Below are 21,697 nucleotides of genomic sequence, written 5' to 3'. Positions count from 1 at the left end.
ATTTGATGTTGACATGATCGATGCCGTATCTTAGTCCTTTAAAGAGCACAATGTCTGTTATTTGCGAGACATTCTGATTTTCCCTTGTGTCCTCTATGAATGGAAAAAAATCTGGCATCCGGTTCAATGTGTAATTAGTTACGTTTACACTTGGCATTTTAATATGCTAGAATTCCAAGACACGCACACACACACACACAAACACAGTATACTGCATCTGTCAGGTATTTCAGACTACCTTTACGTAGAAGTGTCTCTCGATCCGCCTGTCCTCCCTCTTCCTGGATAGCCAACGTTCACAGAGGAAGAGGAAGACCTCTTCTGTATCCACGTCAACCACCTCCACCTGGTCCAGATACCAGTCGGGACTCACCATGCTGTTGTCATGACGGATTCTTATCTTAAAAACCTGTCCGAGGTCAACCGCTTCTATTGTAAACTTATCCACCTGTGAAGACATGGAAGCACTTATTTGTATCTGCCTCGATGTGTTTCTGAGTATTCTTTGTCAATATTCATCACAGGGTTCTTTCGCCGTCTTCATCCGAGTCGACGTCGCAAGTCAAAGAAGAGGACCGGGGAAAAGAGAGACGGGGAAAGCTTTACAACAACTCTGCACTCACAGATCCTCGTTCAAACTTGTTGCTGTTGGTCTCTGACTTGCTGAGTTTCCTCTCTCCTGTGTCCCCCAGGTCCCCGAAGATGGTGAGGAAGACGTTCGCATCTGTACCAGCGCCGTACACATCACCTGTCATCACTGACACTTTGTAGGTGTGAGCTGCATTGGTTGCAAGTGTCAGAGAGAAGCACAAAGGACGAGTGTCTGAGTGATACTGCTGTCATATGAGACACGGATAGAGAGGAAATATGCCTGACATATATCAGACTTCGGCAGTTATTTTGATATTGACTGATATGGAAAAAAAAAAACTTTCTGTAGAAAATGCGCAATTCATTGGTGAGGCATTCATTTTCCAGCAGGCACCAGGCCAGACTGACACCTACGTTGTTTGGATGCAATTCAAAATTTTTTTCCTGAGCCCAAATTGAGGTCTTTGTGGCATTGGAAAAAGTTTCCTTGAAATGGAAAAAGATATCGCTTCAAAAATATACTTTTGTTGGTTTTTAGGTCCAACTCATTTCGCTTCATTTCATAGTAAAATATTATCATGTGTCTGAAATGAGGTCGCAGGGCTCGCATACATTAACCTGATTTCTGTCTATTAAATTGGTATCGTTCTCATGATAAATGTCTGACCGCAAATTGACCTGCGATCTTTCTGACTTCAAATTCATTTTTTTTCTGTGTGGAATGGATGTCCTCCTGACATTTAAGACCATAAATGGATTAATTGTACTTTGACAATACTTATGGAAAGAATACCTCTGTAAACCAGAATAATCATACCAGAACTTCTCATCACTAAACATCAGTACTGGAAATCCAGTATGTATCTTGCGCTAGCAAAGTGATAACATGTGATAATAATAACATACTTTCCAAAGCATCTTCCACTTCGACTTCAGTGGCTTTCAAGCTTCCGTCTCGTAAGAGTTTCTCAGTTATGATGTCAGAAGGAACCAGCTCTCTGATAATTTCCCCATCATCCTCTGACTTGGCAAGCCAGCGCTCACAGGGGAAGATGACAGTTTCCGAGCCCTGCGGGGAGAGCCACGGTTGCACATTCCTTTAAGGCCCCTATATCAGTATCTGCGTGTTTGAAGAGAACTGTGGAACAGAACATCCTGTATTTTCCCGGTAGGATTCTGTCATCAGTCTGCGAAGGGAACATCTCCACCTACTGACCAAATTCAGAGCTTGTCTACAAGCATTGGAATGTTCATGTATTCTATAGGAGTCAAAAGTGTGGATACAATTTTGGTCTGAAATAGTTTTGTACCTTTCCCTTCCTGAGCAGACGTCTGATCTCCACTCGGTCCAGATGCCAGCCTGGGTTGACTCCACGGTTGTCGTGACCTATACGGATCTTCTCAATAACATCCCCCACATCTTCTAGCTTCAGGAAGGAGAGAAGTTACCTTTAAGTGTAATCAGAGTAATTTTGACATGTTTTTTTTTTTACAAGAAACTGCAGTATTCTAGTGATTTTATGATGCATTTAGGAGACACAATGTGTTTATTGAATGTACAGGGACTGAAAATTTTGACCAAGGGTTTTCAGGCAAATGTCACAGGTTTGAAATATTGTCGTGTAACTACATCCTTTTTCAATGCAATGCAATTTTGGTAGGATAAAACCCAGTAGTGACATTGTGTTTTTCATAACTAAATCATTCATTGGTTCTCCCATTGCCTGCTTTCCACCACTTTCTTCCTGTCATTTTTCTACATTTGGAGCATTTATTAGCTGCTTGACCATGCCGTTGCAATGAGTAATAAAATACTTTCTCTCTGCATGGAAGGGTAAGCACCCCAGCTGTGACATGCCTTCCTTGATTAAAAGTAATTGAGGCATGGCAGCTTCTAATAATAATCTGAATTTTGAAAAGTTGTCTGGGTTTTAATTATGATTTTTTTTTTTTTTCCCCAGGTAATCACATGATTGATCTCTTTAGCAGGCTGGTTGGTCTGGTATTGTCCTGGTGTCCTTCTGATTTCTTTCTACTCGGAGTTCATTTGTTTTCACCATTCTCTTTAACTCTGGTATATGATACTCGTTTTAAAAAGTGCAACTAGAGTAATGAAAAGAAACAGTGTGGTAAATAACATTAAATGCAGTTGCCACGTCTCGTCTGTTGGGCTGAACCATTCCTTTAATTTCCACAAAAATATACGTTTTTGCCCCCACTCTGATGTGTGTTGAATGAACGTATGTCTTCTAAGTTTAAATCCAATCGACTACTGGTTCATTGGAATTAAGGATGGTTTCATTCTGTAAAGTCAAAAGTTTTACCCACTCACACGTCGACAACCACGTTTGTCTGATCACACATCATTCACGCGGAGCCAAAGTCTCCAAAAAATTGCTAAATGACACAATGTCTGACTAAAGCGCATATACTTGAAAGGTCCGTCCTCAGATAATGACACTGTTATCTCACCTCGACAATAAACATGTCCTCCGCTCCCCTTTCGAAGTACATCCTCCTCTCCCTCTTGTTCACACAGAGGCGCTTCTGCTGGGTGCACACTGCATCCCGGCCGTACAGGACAATGAAGACATCCGCATCAGTGCCGGCTCCAAATACATCACTTGTGAAGATTTTAATTTCATAAGGGACAACTACAGAGTCGGGGGAAAACACGAAATAATTATGTGTAAGTTGAATACTTTTGTTGATAATCATAAAAGTGATGTGTTTTGGTTTACATGGTGTGTAAAGCTCTGTTTGAAGAGGATTAGGGAATAGGTCCCTGACAATGGCTCCATCGTCCTCCCCTTTATCCAACCAGCGGCCACAGGGGAAATGCAATTTCTGTCCCACAGACGGAGCGTCGATCTCTACCCAGTCAAGGAACCAACCAGCTGAGCCCCCGCCTGAAGGACAAGGTATTTTAAGTACTACGTGTTTTCATATTATGAGTTTTGCTTCATAATCATAGATTCTGTCTGAACTACCGCAGTTGTTGTGTCCGATACGGAGCTTCTTCAGGGGTCCAATGTCCACGGCCTCCACCGTGAACTCGTCCGTCATGCCGCGCTCAAACTTATTCTTGTGAGTCTTTGAGGCCTTCAGGTTAACTATCCCTTTAGTTACACACATTTAATTGCATTATTAATTACAAGGTCCCAAAGTTGTAGCACAGATGCCTGTGGGCAGGTTTGAAATGACTTTGTGCAAATGATATATTGATAATGGTGTTCTTTTTTTGCCAAATTCCTAAGAAATGTAGAAATATACATATATGATTATGGATGGTGTAGTAATATATATTTACGTAGTGTTCCTACAGTTAAATCAGTTTAAATGTATACAAACCATGAGGTTGTTCATCTTTACCTGTGTCATCCTTAGTGCCATACAGAGTCATGAAAACATCCGCATCAGTTCCTGCATATTTCTTTTCACCAGTTTTGATCCTTATTGTGTATGTTGTCGACATGGCTGTCAAAAGTTTAAAATACATCAAATGTCTTGAGTCAGAGTCTTGAACACATCTTTTTTTCACGGCGGTCACAATCATTCTCACCCTTCTGTTCGAGGCCGAGAGTGGCTTCGGAGTCCTCCTCATCTTCGTCATCGTTCTTCCTCATGAAGGCCTCATCCACCGGAACCAGCTCCCTGGCAAGTTGCCCGTCGTCTTCGTCTATAGCAAGCCATCGTTTACATGGAAAGAAGTACCTAAAACAAAGTGGAACATATCTTGTCATCGGTTTGTGTTACCTTTGCAAAGTCTATTGAAATGATTTTTGGCTGCAGAACTAATAGTAAATATGTCTTGTCTTGTATTAGTTGTTAAACAATTGTAGTACCTTTTTCCACCACACAGTGACAGCCTACTGCATAATTTCAGTGTTTTAATGTGTCCTGCTAGGTGCAGTTTTCTAAGAACCCATGGTGTTTTCCTTTTTCGTGTGACCAAGCCCCTTGATAATATGTTATCTATGTATTTTGTGGAAGACTCTAGTTTTTTAATATCTACTTCTTCTGAGAAAAGAACTGTGAAAGTGGTGTTGACAGCTCAAAGCCCCAAGTTAAAGCGCTCCTTTTTTAATGTTTTTTCGACTCACGTGGTGTCATCTTTGTTATCTACAATCTCCACCCTGTCCAAGAACCAGCCAGCGCTGCTCTGGCTGTTATCGTGCCGGATCCTCAGCTTTTTCAGGGTCCCCAGATCGACTGCTGTGATTGTGAAAATGTCCTCCTAGGAAACACAAGAGTGAAACAAGCCAATGATAACCTCAGTTCTTCTATTCAATTTGTATTTAGCAGTGAGTCCGGGATGGGAAGGAAATGCTAATGCTAAACAACTAGCTTATTTGTCTAAATCACTGACATTATTTCAAGACATTATCCGTTTGTACATTTGCCCCCATAAATCCCATTAAAACAATTATGCTTTTGTCTCATTTAAGGAATCGCAACTCCTCAACTTGTCTTGGGTGCCGCTATTTCTCCCTAAACTAAGTGATTTTGAACATTGACTCGACATGCGCTTCTCTGGCCGTGTCAGTGCACCGAGGGACCCACACCAATTAGCACTAGCTACTTAGCATTAATGCAGAGGGTGCTATGCTAGCCAGTCAAAGTATAACAATATATACATCAAACTCAAATTCACACACTCGTTAACATAAGCAAAGCATAGCATTCGTAAGACGTCTTTTCTCAGAAATATTTTATCAGGCGTTTAAAGTAAAGGTGTGCTGTTTTCATTACAGTTAACATGAAATTAGATCCAAGAATCATGCTTTAACAAACCACTTTAGATATGAGCCAAGGAAAGAGGCACAACAGGCCTTGAAACAGTTTACCAGGCCTCTCTCAAACTTGTTGAAGTTGTTGGATTTTTTGAGTCGTCGCTCCCCGGTGTCACCGATCTCTCCGTAGATGTTGATGTAAACATTGGCGTCCGTCCCTGCGCCCCACATCGTCCCAGTGAACACGTAAACATCGTATGAGTTGACTGCAACAAGCAGAATGCTCGTCGTCAGTTCCCCTTTTCACATATGACACGATGGCGTGTATAACATCATCACTTTTTCCTCAAAATACGACAATCGGTGATGGATGAAAATTGCAGCTGGTCACACAAGTGTATTCTTGCTTTTCTCACCCTCCAGGTCGTCATTGTCCTCGGTCAGCAGCTCGACCACGAGCTCCCCGTCCTCCTCATCCCTGGCCAGCCAGCGGTCACAAGGGAAGGAAAACGTTTCCACCACTTCCTGCAGCTCCTCAACTATCTCCACCACCACCTCATCCTCCTCGTCTTTCTTTTTTTTCTTTTTTTCCTTCTTTTTGTCTTTCTTAGGTTCTTCCTTTCTCACCTCAACCTTCACCATTGCCATGGTCAGCCGCTTGATGTCGATGGTGTCAAGAAACCAGCCGTCTGCGATGCCTTTCCCGTCATGGTAGATGCGTAGTTTGTATATCTTGCCCACGTCCAGAGCTTCAATCTGGAACGAATGGATAAATTATGGTCAAAACCAGCAGTTGTAACCCCAGCAGAGCTTGACATGTCACTACGTAGCCCTGATGCATACCTTGAAGATCTCAGTTGTACCTCGTTCGAAGTTGTTTGAGCGGCTCTTCAGAGTGAGAACTTCAGTTTTTCCTTTATCGCCATATATTTGACAGAAGACGTTGGCATTGGTGCCGGCTGCAAACACATTCCCCGTGACCACTGTCACCTCGTAGTTGACCACTGTGATAAGCCGTGAGAAACGATGATATCGTCTCTTAATCGCTGTTCCAGTTATTCAAAAAGAAGCATCGTGACAGTTCAAGACATTTTGCTATTTACATTTTTCAATTTCCAGTGTCTCACTTGGATAGATTTCAACTTCCACTTTCCCGTCGGCTTCGTCTTTGCAGAGCCAGCGGTGGCTCGGGAACATGTATTGCACCCCGTGGACAGGCACGGTGATCTGAACGCTGTCCAGAAACCATCCGGCTCGCAGGCCCTCATTGGTGTGACCAATGAGGAGACGATTGATCTGCAAAAAATGAATGCGTGCCAAATGTGCACCGTGTCATTTTGGACTTTATTCATCTTTCCAGCAAAATTGAATCACAGATAAATAGTTAGCAATTTGGCGTGGCTAGCCAGGAAATATATCAGATTACACTTCGATAATCGGATCAGTACAGAATTAGTATTAGATTAGTTTCAGATATTGCGGACGTTATGACAATTGACCGTTTCATCCCTTATGAGTGAACTCGCCTTTCCGACGTCATGGGTCTCAACGGTGAAGATGTCAGTGCGTCCGGTCTCAAAGTAGTTCCTGAGGTCGTTGTCAGAGACTGCCAGTATTATCTTGTCAGTGTCTCCCTTCTCCCCGTACAGCTTGACAAAAACCCTGGAGTCGGAGCTGGCTCCGTTCACGCTGCCCGTTTTGATGGCTATGTGGTAGCTGACATCTGCCAAGTGATGGAACTTGAAATGACTTTTGACAACACGTAATAAACATCACTGTAAAACTGATTATCTAATTGTTGGTTTACGGGACCCTCAAAATTGATACGGTGAGGGTTTTTTGGTCAAAATGAAATAATTACTAAATGACATAACATACTTTTTGAAATCTACTATTTCCCGTTAATCCTGCACCAAGCTACTGAGGATGACAAGAATGCATCCCTAAGGACACTTACATCAGTATCAAGCCATAAAGCTAATATCTCATAAAGCCACAGTTAAGAGACAAAAGTTGAGTAAGTGTAAATACTTATTGCTCTCAAACTTTTGATATAGAACACCATCAGTCTAGAGAATTCAATTTTTTGTGACATTTCACCCAATGAGCAATTCTGAATTGGACCTTGCCGAAGTGCAAACACTGCAGATTTATCATAAATCAAGTATGTACTGTATAATGATTCACAACAGCTTGTGAGCATGTAGGCTGAAATAAAGTGTTGTGTGGGAATGCAAACTATTGCAAGGTCATGCAAAACATCTCGCAAGGATCTGTGAAATATGGCGAGGTAATGCAAACATAGTCTTCCAGAAACTGTATAAAGTCAACAGCATTTTTAATACTTGTTCAAACTGGTGTTTTATTTTGTTTCATAGTTTAAAAATGAGAAAAACTTAGTTTTTTTTTTTTTTTTTTTTTTTGTCTTCACCTTTAGTTTTGTAAACGTGTTAATATAAATGCCATCCAAATGGCAGCGACACTCACTGAAAAGACGAAGGCCATCTCCGGCTGGAACTAACTCACGGACAATCTGTCCGTCATCCTCATTGCGGTCAAGCCACCTTAAGAAAGACACATAAAATCTTCTGAAAAACAAAATTATAATCAACTAAAATATTGTAACTTCTTAATTTACAAGTTCTTGGTTGAGAGTGATATCAGGAGATTGGAAAGCTGCTGATGTGATTGGTAAACAATGAGAAATATTATTGTATTACAGTGACTACGGCTCCAGCTCAACACACTTGTCACTATTTCTTTTTAAATGTCAGCATAAGAAAAACTGACAGACAGCAAGAGGCTGTATTTCAGATGTAACACTGCACCGACGCCTTGGGGTTTGGTTACTGGCTGACCTCTGTCCATTTAGTCCCTATTTGTAATGAAACACTCATCCGTCAGCTGCCAGCTACACACATCAGTGAAAGAGCGGCAAGATGTCTTATGAGACTTTTAGGACAGATTAGACCCCTCGGCGGGTTTCTGTTTCAGACCAGTCATAACAACAGCTCCTATTTTACACTGAAAATGAGAAATTACACGTTTAATTTGAGTAAAAATGTTTGTGCCTGTATTTCTTAATTCTTTTATTTCTGTTTTTTGGCACAGATAATTCTGTGTAATTTTTTTTTTTTTTACATACGTCCATGCTGATGACTGAAGAACAGAGGTGGATTTGACTTCATTTTAATTGTCATGGTCACACTTTTTTTTTTTTTAGCCCTATTTGCCCAGAGGTTGTAAAACTATTGCTTTTTGGTGGCATAAATCATAAAGCCAACAGTGCATGGCTACACTGCACCTTTGACAAAATATTTTAATTTTTGAGCTTTTGGGTATTTTTAGGTAGACGTCATTTTTAGAAAGACAATTAGGTTTTAGGTAACCATCTGCCTGTTACCGTTTTTACAGGAAAGTCATAAAGCAAATTTCCCAGAATATCAATCTTGTCCTGAAATTAAGTGCAAAGTGTTATGTCTTGCCTGTAGCAGGGGAACTCAATGGCCAAACTCTCTGGCTGACCTTCCTCCCTCACCATCACCTTGTCGAGAAACCAGCCGCAGCCTCCACCGCGACCGTCATGCCCGACTCGGACCCGGTGCACCCGGCCCAGGCACACAGACTCAATGAGAAACTCATCATGCTGCAGGAAAGTAGAGCAAAACAAAATTGCTTTCCTTTAACATTCAAATACTCAATATACATGCTTGTGTATTAATATACAAGTGTGGGAACTAAAAATGCACTCACATTGCCCTTTTCAAATTTGTTGACATTGTTTTTGCTCATGTACATGAGTCGCTCCCCGGTGTCACCCAGGTCTCCAAAGATGTTGAGGAAGACGCTGGCATCGGTGCCGCTACCGCCGACATTCCCAGTGCATATTGTTATACGATACTTTATCACTGATGAGCACAATGGCAGATTACACAAAGTCAGAGATATTCATTGATGCTCAATGCTGCGCAACCGATATGACGGCGTGGGAAAAATGTCTGGAAATGCAACACTGAGCAACAAATAACAGGAGTCATGTGAATTTAACCGACCGAAGTAGTGGCGTGTTAATTAGTCCGATAATATATTGAGTTGAAATTAAAATTCGGGCTCTGGATATATTGCAATTCACACAGGCTTGGAGCCAAATGGCAGCGAAATAGCAAAGGATTATTTGTCTGCTCTCAATTCCTTTCAGGTTGCAAGTGACAATGTCTGTAACTTTGGCCACAACAGATCAGACTATTTGGATGAATGGAAGTTAAAATGTGCATTGGAGCGATCCGTCGCCCGATGGATCATATGCACTCAGCTTTGATGAAATGTTGCCGGCGGAGCGTTGCTTTCAGGTCCTGTGAGCAAATTAGCAGTCTCTTCATATGGTATTTGCGTCCCATTAATCCTGCCCTGTTTGTTTGTGGATGTTTCCCTGTGGACATTTCTGACCTTTGAGTTCCACTCCCAATACAGCAGGGGAAGAGCGCCATTTTTAATCGAATTAAAACGCACCTTTGCTCACCCTGCCAAGTCATGATGATGGAACAAAGCTGCTGCCCCTCCCTGTTAACCTCTATCTTTATGTGCATACGTATTATCAGTCCAATAGACGATCGGATTTGTCATCCAGCTGGCAGGTAGCGGATGAACCAAAATATCAGACCGTCCTTTATCATCGGGTTCGACCGCGGACGCCGACTGTCATATCGTGACCAGAGTTGCGGATCAGTCGGTATTGTGTTTGTGTCTTACACGGCAGCGGATCGTCAATGAAAGCTGCGGTAGCCGGCAGCTCTCGGACGATTTCGTTGTCATCTTCGTTGATGTCCAGCCAGCGGCCGCACTCAAAAGAGTATTTCTCCATCGTCAGAGTCTTAAGCAAAGTTACCTGCAAAATGTAACAAATTCAGTTCAGAAGCTCTTCGTCCTTCATGTCAAGCCGCTGATTTTCCCCCCAGGAGGGAAAAGGACGTTGAAATGTATTTTTCCACTTCCTGCTTAAAATAGCACCATCCTCCTCTTTAGTAGAATGCACATTTTATTTATTTCTTGTTCTGACTACTTGGTAGTAACCTGTATTTTACTTGCATTAGCAGATTTCTGTATTCATCCACATCTGTTCACTGCTATTGACTGTACACTTTGTCCTCCTGTATATTTTTAGGCTTATGGTGGAATGGAGGAGATGATATGGCCTGCACAGAGCGACAGACTTGGCAGCTGATATTGACAAATAAAACAAAGCACTTCTGCTTACCTTCCCTAAATGCCAGCCAGCAAACGGATGACGCTTCTCGTGCCAGATGCGTAGTTTCGACAGTCGCCCTATGTCTGGCATTTCAATCTACATATAGTTTAAATTTATGAATAAGTCATGGGTAAAAAGATTTGGATTGATTAGCAACTGCTAGTATGTTCTTTGCACATATATATTAGACTACTAGATGGAGAAAACAGTGTTTACCAGGAATTTATCAAGCTGGCCCTGTTCAAAACTGTCCGAATTGTTTTCCAGTTTGATCTCATCAGATTTGCCTTTCTCTCCATAAATCTGCAAAAACACCTGGGCGTCCGTTCCCGCCCCCTTCACATCTGACGTCCAGATCCACAGAGACCATGGATACTCTGGAGAGACGGAGAAAAAACAGCTCAGTGGGCTTCAAAGAATGAGAAGTGAGTAGTGTTTAGAGAGATTTAAGAACCCGAATTCTATGCGAAGGACTTTCATCATCTGGGAATCAAACCGCCACAAATGAAAATGTACAGAAAATCACAGTGTGAGAAAAGCAGAAAATACCTAGCAATGAACTTTAAATATATTAAAAAAAAAAAACAGGATAATTTGATAAAAAGCTGTTATTCACTTAAGTACAATAACCAAACACAGAAAAAGAAAATGACCTGAAAATAGGAATGAAATGGCCAGATATGGATTATCAGACTTTTCAGATTTTTTAATTCCTCTTCCCTTTGTACTTAAGACCTTCAAACACTGATAGCCTTAACCTTGACAATTTGTATTTTATTGTATTTCTATTCTCCCTTCTTCCTACTATTATCTATTATTGTTATGTTTTTGCTTGAAACTCTGGCACAACAATTTCCTTCGGGATAAATAAAGTTGTTCTCATCCCTCATCTCATATTGAGCCAGAATATAAACTAACTGCTAGCAAAATTTCCAAATAATCCAAAACAACATCCAGGTACTGAACTACAAAAAAATTGGTATAAAACCAATGTTTTTATGACATTGATATGTTCGTGCCACTTCCAGGGATAATCAGGCTCGGGACCCAAAAACATGAAGTAGCTTAATGTGATTAGCTTTATTTCTATTGAATCATCTATTTGGGAATTCCTCTGGTGCTGCAGAGATGTCTGAGCGAAACGGCGCCGCTTACTTTTCTGTTTCCTTTGCCTGAGAGAGACCATTTCATACAGCTCCCTCTCAATCAGCCCATCCCCCTCATCCTCATCCAGCCACATCCCGCATGGAAATGTCTGCTCAATCCCCGTGAACGGACAGTATATCACGACCTATAAAAGGGGAACGTGTGCAGGTTGGGTGAATAACACAGCCGGGCTTCGCCCTGTGAACAAATCCGGACATCAGCTACCTTTTCACAGTACCAGCCGGCGCCGACGGCCCCGTTATCGTGTCCTATGGTAACCCTGCTGAGGGGGCTGATCAGTTCACAAATCTCCACGTTGAAAATGTCAATGAGACCACGCTCGAAAGCACCACCTTCCAAGAAGACTTTGCCGCTGTTCTTTAAACCCTTGGAGCCGTGCATAACCATGTGGATCTTTGAGTTTGTGCCCGCACCCCTCACGTCTCCGGTCATCACTTGTACATTGTACACGATTCCTGTGCACATCCGAGGGAAATATGGCACGGACGTGATTCGTTGCTCTTACGCTTAACAATTTTATGATGTAGTAAAAATGCAAACGCTCACCCATTGGTTGCAGGGATCCAACCAACACATCTCTTTGTATTTTGCCATCATCTTCATCCATAGCAAACCAGCGATTAACTGGGAATCCGTACACTTCTTTATTCCCCATGTCATCAATAACCACCTGCACAAATGTATAGCGTAATGGTCAAAAACGCGTCGTTAAATGGAGCTGGACATATCAAACAGGAATTAGGTGTTCACAAGGAAAATTCAATTCAATTAAATTAAACATGATTTTTGATTTTCACCCACAAAATCTACAAAAATACATGCAACCACCAAAAAAAAACCTGTTCAGAAATATCCCAAAAACTGTTGCAGGAGAAATCGAGACGTCACTTTATGCATTTTAAGAAGAGGTAATATGAGTGCGGTCACCCTGGGAAACCAAGCTGTGTTAATCCAGGTCTCACATGGAGACACATTGACGCCATATGAGGAATAACACTGACTGAACAGTTTGGCGAGAGGTTTGTTGAATTAAAAAAAAAAACACATGTATCTATGCCTGCATGAATGCATACATGTATGTATGCATGTATATATATGCGTATTAAAGAAGCATACATAGATGTATGAGGGCACGCATGCATGCATGCATGGTTTTATGTATGTATTTATGCATTCATGTGTGTATGCGTGCAGGAAGGCATGTCTGCATGTATTAAAGAACCATGTCTGTGGGGGTTCTCCGTCATATAGGTCCTGGTGAATTCTTGTCAAAATCCTCTTGTGGTGGCAACTGGACTTGAATATATTCAGAAACTCCCCACAGGTCATTTGAACCGAAGAGGCCTCGGATGAGTGAAGAAAGTTAAGATAAGATAAGATACCACTTTATTGATCCCCATAGGGGAAATTCATTTGTCACAGCAGTAACAGTATCAATAAAGAAAATTAAAAGGACAAAAACAATAATAAGGATAGGAACAGATAACAGAATGACAACAAGGATAAAAATGAATGTAATGATAATGGAATGGAATGGTCGTTGCCACAACAAGAAGATTTCGACAGGCATTAAAGAGACCTACATACTTACGTATGTATGTATGCATGCATGCATGAATGCATGTAATTATGTACGTATCAAAAAGCAGGGAGCACCTTGTCTAGAAACCATCCAGCTGAGGAACCTCTGTTGTTGTGGCCGATGGTGATTTTCTTCAGCCTCCCCAGGTTCGGAGACTCGATTGTGAACTTGTCCTCCGACCCTCGTTCAAAGTTGTCCTTGTCACTGTCCAGTCGTCTCTCTCCTTCCATGGGTAACATTTAGTCAGGAAGGCAGACAAAATCATTCCAGTTGCTCCAGACATTTGGCCAAAATCAACCAACTATGGAATTCATTTGAGTAGTTTGACTGAATTCCATAAAAAAACGTGATAAATGTGGATTTAAAGCCATAGGAGCCAGACTGAGATGGTCTGGACATGCACAGAGGAGGAATAGTGAGTATATTGGTAGAAGGATGTTGACATTGGAACTGCAGGAAGCTGAGAGAAAGACCAAGGAGAAGACTCCTGGATGGAGCGACAGAGGACGTGACACTTGTATTTGGAAGAAGAGGATGCAGAGAATAGGATTAGGTGGGGGAAGTCGGTTCGCCATGGCGACCCCTGAAGGAAGAAGACGAGGAAGTGCTAAGTGAAGATTACCCGTGTCGCCATTCTCTCCGAAGATATTCAAGAAGACGTCTGCGTCAGTTCCACTTCCTTTCATATCGGCAGTAAAGACACTCACTATGTACTTATTCACTGCAAAACACGTGGCATATAATTACAATATGAAGTGTTCAGTTGTATGAAGGCAACATTCACCACTGTTGCAGAATTGTCTGGCAAAAAAAAAAACAAGCTTGAGACACAAAGTCGAATACACATTTAAAGATACGTGTTCTGCATGTCAACCTCACAGCACCTCAAATGAGCAGCACAAAACCATTTTCTACTTGTTTTGCTTCATTGTTTGAAAATCAGCAACCGTTTCTTTCAGTTGCAATGATTTTGCATTAAACTCGAGCGGCGCTTTTGTGAGCTAAGACATTCCACTCTACATTATATCTGCACGGGGTTTAGTAAATAATGACTCCATTCTGTTTCGAGACAACAATTTCACGAATATATGTTGTGGTCCGCAGCAACAATGCATCCCAGAACCGATTTACTGCCTGAACAACTCCCATACCGGTCCGGAGGAGTGTGAGGTGAGTAGTATATTACCAGTTGTCATTAGGCGGGTTCCTAACGGCAGGTTAAATATTTATCAGCGTGTTTCTGCGTGAGTTTTTGTGTCTGGCGTCGCCGTAGGCCGCCGCTCGCTCCCTCGCTGCGCAGCCTGCATTCACCTGAGCGCGAGTGTCACAATGCTCTGCGTCAACGTGTCGAGGTGTTAGATCACATTTCAGCAGAGGCACATGGACTGGCTGTCTGACAAAGCAATCTGATGGAATTCAATTACAGCCTGAAACTATAGAAAGATTTGTGATCTCCTGCTAAAATAAATATCTATGCATTGTCTGCTATGGAGGTTTTTAAAAACATCTTTACTGAAGTCTTTTGATTCATTGAGTTATGGGGGAATTTTCCGGCAACAAAATATATCATTCATGTCTGTAGATTTATTCCAAAAACATATATCTGGAAGAAAGTGTCAAATTGTCAAAGGGCTTGCTGCGAAAGTAATGAGCCTAGAAATACCGTGCTGTTGTATTAGACAAAAAAATAGATGATGCATCATGCAGTCAACCTGATGTTTCTCAAAAACCATAAGATAAATATTCTGCTCAAAAAAAATAAAGGGAACACTTAAACAACACGATGTAACTCCAAGTCAAATCAAAGTTGCCACTTAGGAAGCAACACTGATTCATTTTGACCTGTTTTAAGGACATTAAATGAACATTGGATCAGCCTTTAGTGTGTTTTTCCATTTTAATTTCCAAATCCAGACCTCCACGGGTTCATACATTTGATTTCAACAGATCATTTTTGTGTGATTTTATTGTCAGCACATTCATTCACTTCGAGGACGTGTTATTTTAGCGTTCCCTTTATTTTTTTTGAGAAGTGTAGATTTGCTTCTAGATCTGTATCTAACAGAAGACCGATTTAACGTGCTAGTTCTCCCGCATTTGTCTGAGAGTAACCTACATTTAGGGACATCCATGGGGTTCAGGCTGCCCAGCAGGTCCCGGACAAACAGGTTGTCGCCCTCCTCTCGGCTCAGCCAGTTGCTGCAGGCGAAATAGAAGCGCAGATGTGGCCGGTTCATGTCCGTCACCAGGACCCTGTCCAGGAACCAGCTGGCGTTCATTCCCGTGTTGTCGTGTTCGATCCTGGAGAAATCAACAGTCCGGTCATGACGCCTTCCGATATAGATCATGAAAAAGATTATTTCTCGCACGCGTTGGAATTCATCGGACTCATGACGTTTGTTTTCAAAGTCCATAACGGAGACCGCGGCTCTGACTCAGACATTACATGTATAAATAATGCATAACACCTGTGAGTAGCAGCCATGTGTTATGTAGAGCGACAAGCATTTCAAATCCAGTAAGCTTCTGCAGACATCTGGACTTTGGAAAAACCGAAGTGCGTGCTTTTTCTGTTTTAGAAGTATTCAGTCGCCAGACGTGGTTGAACGCACTGAATATCCTCCAGCATGACGTGGATTATTAGTTTCAAAAAAATATAAAGCCTCTGGCAATTCTTCATCCGTCACCAGCAATATTGTGAGGTATAAATAAAAGGTGACACCAGATTAGAAGAACCGAACTTCAGGTTTGGCCTTTAAAATTGTCATAACTATATTGGAAAGCGCTTTTTTGACTTCAGTGTCAACTTGGAAGTCCGACTCAAGTCTGGATTTTTAGAATTTGAGAAGCCGACCCCTGACGTCACCTTGGATAAAACTACACGCTTCTATATGGAAAAATTCAATCTTTATTAATCATATGAATTCTTAATTATCAGAATGGTTGCCATTTGCAAGTGTACATTCATTTATAATTCGGTTTATGTTTTGCTGTTTTTCCTGTTGTTTTTTTCCCATAACTTCTCCCGACGGCGTCAAGAATGATTGAGCACAAACGTCGAGCCGGCGGATCTACGAGCCCTTTATCATGACAGCAGAGCCATCTGTCTACAAATTAAGACAGATGCATAATGCATAATGCGGCAAAGAATCTGTGCTTATATTTTTTTTTTTTTTTTTTTGGTTCATTTTATTTTTGAACTCAAATCTCACAGTTTTCCCGGTGGCTCTGACATTACGCCTCTGGAGTGAGAGACTAACTCCAAACAACAGATGGAGCTTAACCCTCTGTCACCGGATGAAATCCTTTGATGGCCTTCACAGCGCAGATGGAAAGTAAGTGAGAAAAGTTCCTATCTGATCTCCTCTGAGCTCATGTTACCCCATGAAGTGCACTTTACTATCAACCATAAAGTGCAATGTTGTCGTTGACGTCCAGCTGTTCACTCTCGGCGTCTCACAGATCCGAATCAGCTCAGTTTGGTTTACCTCAACTTCTTCAGGGGCCCCACGTTGTGCGTTCTGATACGAAAAACATCTGTCTTGTTCTTTTCAAATGCCGTTCTGCTTCTGTAAATGTAGAAACACGAACATGCCAAAATTAAGGACGGTAATAGTAGTAAGATTATGTGTCACAGCAAGTGTGCGTGTGTTAGAAAGGCTCGTTCGAGATTATGGGGGCGAACAGATCCGATCCGGTCTGACATGAAGTTAGGAACAGTAAATTACATCTCGTGACTTATCCGGCTTAGGGTACCCTGGATGTCTGGTGGCGATTGCGTAATCTGCAAGCTCTTAGGGTTCTGCCACTTTGACAGTCCCTTCCGTCTCACACGTACCTCTACATGCGAACCCTCCTCTGCCAACCGCGGTGAATCAGACACCCTGGTTTCCATTAAAAGAGAATACCTGGCTTTGTGTCTGACCCACTTCTCCATCTGTTCGACTCTCGCACGTTGCCAAGGCTTGTATAATTAAGGTGCACGGTGTCGTATACGGCAAAAACTGCCAAGAATGAAATACGCTCCAACGCACATGAATGCATGCCCTAATTCTCCGTTTCGCTGTATAATCACCTGTGGGAGATCGATGGGTAAACACTGATTATGACGGAAAGCAAACTCAAAGCAAACTTTGGAATTCATGCAAAGTGAAAACTTTTAAGGAATTACAATGAATTTCCAAAGAGTTGCGTTTTACGATCTTTTTGGACCGTTCGGTCAGGAAGGTACGCTCCGATCAGCCCTATATAATGTATATATAGAGCCCGTGTCATCGATCGTTACCATAATACAAGCAGGGCTTAATATGCATTGGAGTAAGGCGAAACTCCTTCGTATCCCTTGTTTTTATTCCATGAAAAATGTCATCGTCCATGTATGGTATCTCATCAGTCACACGGCATGAAGATACTGAATACATGGCACGTCGAAGCCGACTGAGGTGGATGAATGAGACCACCACGAGGTGTGGGTGACATGGCCCCAATGTGGGTCACAATAAGTTTGAATATCCTATCCCATCCACGGTAACCCTATCTGTCAATTAATGAGTGCGCCTGCTGGGAGGGAGCCTGCTGCCGACAAGATGCCCCAAGAGTCATTTGATCGTCCGCTGAAATGACATGGTGGTCTTCTCTCATTTGCATCTGAATGGAAAAGAAGACCAGCCATGTCACATAGTTCCTCCTTACTCCAGATATTTCTCTCCGACACTTGTATCACTGTATAGCAGAGAGATTCCCATATCGTCACAAGATCCCTGATACTCAATGTATCGTAATTGATTACGTTTTTTTATTATTTGAACTTTCAGATCGGGTCAAACAGCCACATGGTAGAACAGAATCGTGAGGTGAGGAAGTGCGGGGGTTACCAGTGGGTCCACATTCGTCCCATTTACGTAAGAAGGAATGCTCTCTTATACAGTGTGATGTACACAATACAACCCAACACAAGGAAAGACCCATAACCATTTTTGTAGCACGAATACCTCTTTTCTGTGCTGAAAGATCAGAAAGGAATAGAGAATATTACAGTTAAAAGTTGTCATTCATACAATACAGCAAGAGTGCTTCCGTGCGCCAGCAAATCATTCGATACATCAACTGTGTCAAACATGGCCGTTTACAGTGACAAAATATTCTTTAACCCGGTGAGATCGACAGGGATTCTTTTCCAAACTCACTTGCTCGCCAGGTGAATCTTTGGCGTGACACCAAAGTCTCCAAAAAGGGTGACAAACACATTCGCATCGGTCCCGGCTCCCTTCACATCGCCAGTGACCGTCACCACCTCGTACACTGAAACGGAGACCATAATTGAAATTAGAAAGCGTATGAGATATAACTGACGGATACACCCTCAATGACAGACGGTAACCATTTAACATCTAAGATGACTTTCTGTTGAAGTAAAAAAAAAACAAAAAAACAGAGCATAATACGAGGCCAAGCATTCTATTTGTGGACATCATCCAAAAATCCATAAACCTACTAGAGCATCATGTTTCTTTTTATGTTTGGGCGCCAGGGAACTTAATGCGGCAAATCCGCAATAAATCCATGTCTGGTGTAACCAACCTTCTGTGTCAGACCAAGGTCCTTAGAAAACCCTTCTCAAGGTCATCTCATACCGGCTGAATCCAGCTCTTTTCAACTGAAAGAAACATTTCAGGATCAATTCTTTTATTTACAAAGTGACTTTTCCCCCGATCGGACGAGGACCGTTGATCTCTGCGCACCATCATCTACATACGGAGTCCTTGACGTGTGCCGTGTGAAGCAACCTCGTCAAACCGCTAATGTTCGAGTTACAGCGTCCACATTAAATGTTCAGCAGGGGATTAGTCAACTATTGGCTGTTGCCAGGTACTCAAGAACCAGGCATCCTATGGTAATTCTATCGCATTTCAGTTCTACACAGCGGTTAGCTAAGAATAAACTGGGACGCTTGTGACATCCTCAAACTTCAGTGTTTATAATAGGATAAAACCGCCTTCCTATAGAACAAAGTTGAATAAGAGTATTAATGTAAGTGTCTCTCAGCTGGGCATCCATCAGCAACTGCTCTTTCTGTCAAAGGCAACTTGTGTTTGACAAATACATCGATCAGTTCACTGTCGTTTGTGTAGATCGATCCGATTGGTCCCGATAGGGGACGCATTAATAGAGGAAACAGCAACAAGAACAGACAAGAAAAAGACGTTGATTCGGAGACATTTTTAAGCTGTTAAGGAGGTGCAAAAAACAAAAGGTAAAGCTCTGAACCCAGAGCAATTTGACCAATGGGACATGGATTTGATCAACAGTGATCCGGTTAAAGAAAAGAAAGAGTCCTAAGAAAGCCAAAGATTCTATTATCGTACCCTCGGTAGATTTCGATAAAAGCCGGTGACTTGCACTTGATTGCTCGCGTTGCTAATCACTGATACCAACCGCATCTTCACATTTTCCCACCGAGCAACCTCTCTTTACTCCTCCTCCGACACCTGCACCTTTTGCACATCGCCTCCTTAAATCCTTCTCAGTGCGCCTAAAACAGCTGGATCCTGTTGCACGGAGAGGTTTGGGCCACGGTTCAGACTAAATAGGAGATGCTATCTCGCCAGAAACAAGAAGGGAGAGCAGGAGAGCGGGAACACCTGGTTTTCACTTGACTCTTGAACCTCCCCTTTGAAGGATGAGCAGCTTAGCACCAGGGGGCAAGGAAGGGTTACTAGTCTGCTTGAAACCAGGCAGGGAGTTAGTTTAGTCAAATAAATACTGATATCAGCTAGTCCCTCTTTGTATAAACTTCCAAAGTCATACTTCTGCAGATATTTACTGATGCCGCTGCTATGAAATGGCATCCAGACCCCGTCAAACCCCAAGCAGATCTTTGGCTCCAGCCATTCGGAACATCAGTGAGCTTTACTAGAGCTCCCTCTCGGAGGCTCGTGCCCGATCCGAACAGATGGGAACCACGGAAAGTGGCGAACTCCAACAGGTGCTGAATTTGATTGGGAGCTCTTGGCACCACGAAAACGCCATCCTCAAAATCTTGACGCGAGGAAGGAACTCCGTTGTTCCGTAAGATTTTGCCTGAATGATTGGACGACGTTGGTGGAAACTGCAAAACATTTCTCAATCATGTACAATCGAAGCCCGGGATCATTTTTCTAATACCTTTTTTGTTTATTTTTAAAATTTGCAAAGGAAACAAACCACGCGTCGACCCCAGCCGTAGTCTTTTGATCGGCCCGTTGTTGGGCGATAAGAAAGCGTGCCAAGAGTTGGCACTATAAAATAAGCAGATGCCAGGGCGAGTTTGCTGATTTCTGAAAGACGAGACATTTTTCTCAACCGAACCGGGCGCTGCGGATCTCCGGGACGTGAAAGTTGTGTTACAGAAATGTTTGTCGTGTCGTTCGTGACCTTCAGCAGCCTTGTGTTTGAACAGTCTTAAAATTCTCAACTTCCTCTATATTCTCAATATGGCAGATCATTTTCTTTTACCCTTCTCACATGTTAGAAACTAATATGCAAAATGCAGTTTAAGTACAGTTAGAGAACAATAGGGTACTCGCTCTCCTGACTGGATGCTTTAAGCATTCCTTTTTTTTTCCCATCTTTTGTTGGTTTACAAGCTTGTATGTCTTAATGAGACTTTCAGGTAGGACTTGATGAACACTTGGACAAATCATTACCTTTCCTTTTGTAGTACTCGTCCTCGTAGCCGTCGGAGGAGTCGGTGTGGAAGTTGAGCAGCTCGTTCTGGTAGATGAGGGCGTAGTCCACCTGTTTGTTTTTGGATTTCTTCCCCTTTTTCTTTTTATCGTCATCGCTGTCACCAGATCCTTTCTTCGCCTTTTTCTTTTTCTTTTTCTTGGAGTCTTCCTCCTCTTGCTGCTCCTGCAACAAGGGCTCCTCGTCATCATTGTGAGACTTCTTCTTCTTTTTCCCATCTTTGGACTTCTTGTCCTTGGACCCCATTTCCTCTTCTCCCTCTTGCTTCTCCGCCGAAGATTTCTTTTTCTTTTTCTTCTTTTCCTCCTTCGTTTCCGCAGTCACTTCTTCCTTTTTGGAGTCAGTCGTCGGGTCATTGTTGTTCTGCTCGCTCTCCCCATCCTCCCTGCCAATCACAGCATCGCCCTCGGCATCGTCCGACGCTTTCTTTTTCCTCTTTTTCTCCTTTACCTTTTCGCCCTCTTCTTTCTTCCCCTCCCGATCGCGGGAGCTCTCCGAACTCTTCTGCTTCTTCCGACTTTTCTCTCCCTTTGCGGCGTCTCTCGGTGTCACGCCGTCGCTCCTCTCTTTTAACTTTGGCTCCGTTTCCTCCACCTCATCATCAACCTCTTCGGTTTCCCCCGAAGCTGTGGATTTTTTCTGTTTGACCGGCAT

The 21,697-nt window shown here is 42.4% G+C and overlaps 1 protein-coding gene across 1 annotated transcript in view; it reads right to left on the bottom strand.

The window, feature by feature from the left end:
• loxhd1a (lipoxygenase homology PLAT domains 1a) overlaps positions 1 to 21,697 on the bottom strand; it is a 42,106-nt gene extending 20,409 nt beyond the window's left edge. The window contains exons 1-31 of the mRNA XM_086152991.1: positions 21,004 to 21,697; positions 20,183 to 20,356; positions 18,505 to 18,619; positions 16,807 to 16,887; positions 15,435 to 15,619; positions 13,941 to 14,039; positions 13,393 to 13,541; positions 12,283 to 12,406; positions 11,941 to 12,191; positions 11,725 to 11,860; positions 10,786 to 10,946; positions 10,579 to 10,665; positions 10,074 to 10,209; positions 9,078 to 9,232; positions 8,810 to 8,970; positions 7,812 to 7,888; positions 6,851 to 7,047; positions 6,428 to 6,620; positions 6,168 to 6,328; positions 5,741 to 6,080; positions 5,439 to 5,590; positions 4,695 to 4,828; positions 4,154 to 4,305; positions 3,964 to 4,068; positions 3,582 to 3,710; positions 3,333 to 3,500; positions 3,064 to 3,245; positions 1,902 to 2,018; positions 1,498 to 1,660; positions 624 to 778; positions 239 to 448 (exon numbers count right to left, since the gene is read on the bottom strand). Coding sequence (XP_086009117.1) covers positions 239 to 448; positions 624 to 778; positions 1,498 to 1,660; positions 1,902 to 2,018; positions 3,064 to 3,245; positions 3,333 to 3,500; positions 3,582 to 3,710; positions 3,964 to 4,068; positions 4,154 to 4,305; positions 4,695 to 4,828; positions 5,439 to 5,590; positions 5,741 to 6,080; positions 6,168 to 6,328; positions 6,428 to 6,620; positions 6,851 to 7,047; positions 7,812 to 7,888; positions 8,810 to 8,970; positions 9,078 to 9,232; positions 10,074 to 10,209; positions 10,579 to 10,665; positions 10,786 to 10,946; positions 11,725 to 11,860; positions 11,941 to 12,191; positions 12,283 to 12,406; positions 13,393 to 13,541; positions 13,941 to 14,039; positions 15,435 to 15,619; positions 16,807 to 16,887; positions 18,505 to 18,619; positions 20,183 to 20,356; positions 21,004 to 21,697 — 5,343 coding nt within the window. The remainder of the gene's footprint in view (positions 1 to 238; positions 449 to 623; positions 779 to 1,497; positions 1,661 to 1,901; positions 2,019 to 3,063; positions 3,246 to 3,332; positions 3,501 to 3,581; positions 3,711 to 3,963; positions 4,069 to 4,153; positions 4,306 to 4,694; positions 4,829 to 5,438; positions 5,591 to 5,740; positions 6,081 to 6,167; positions 6,329 to 6,427; positions 6,621 to 6,850; positions 7,048 to 7,811; positions 7,889 to 8,809; positions 8,971 to 9,077; positions 9,233 to 10,073; positions 10,210 to 10,578; positions 10,666 to 10,785; positions 10,947 to 11,724; positions 11,861 to 11,940; positions 12,192 to 12,282; positions 12,407 to 13,392; positions 13,542 to 13,940; positions 14,040 to 15,434; positions 15,620 to 16,806; positions 16,888 to 18,504; positions 18,620 to 20,182; positions 20,357 to 21,003) is intronic.

Source organism: Fistularia commersonii, chromosome 9, assembly GCF_037954325.1.
Source record: "Fistularia commersonii isolate RoL2024-O1a breed Wild chromosome 9, RoL_Fcom_v1.0, whole genome shotgun sequence".
Classification (NCBI taxonomy): Eukaryota; Metazoa; Chordata; class Actinopteri; order Syngnathiformes; family Fistulariidae; genus Fistularia; species Fistularia commersonii.
This window is presented reverse-complemented; position numbering and strand designations above follow the sequence as displayed.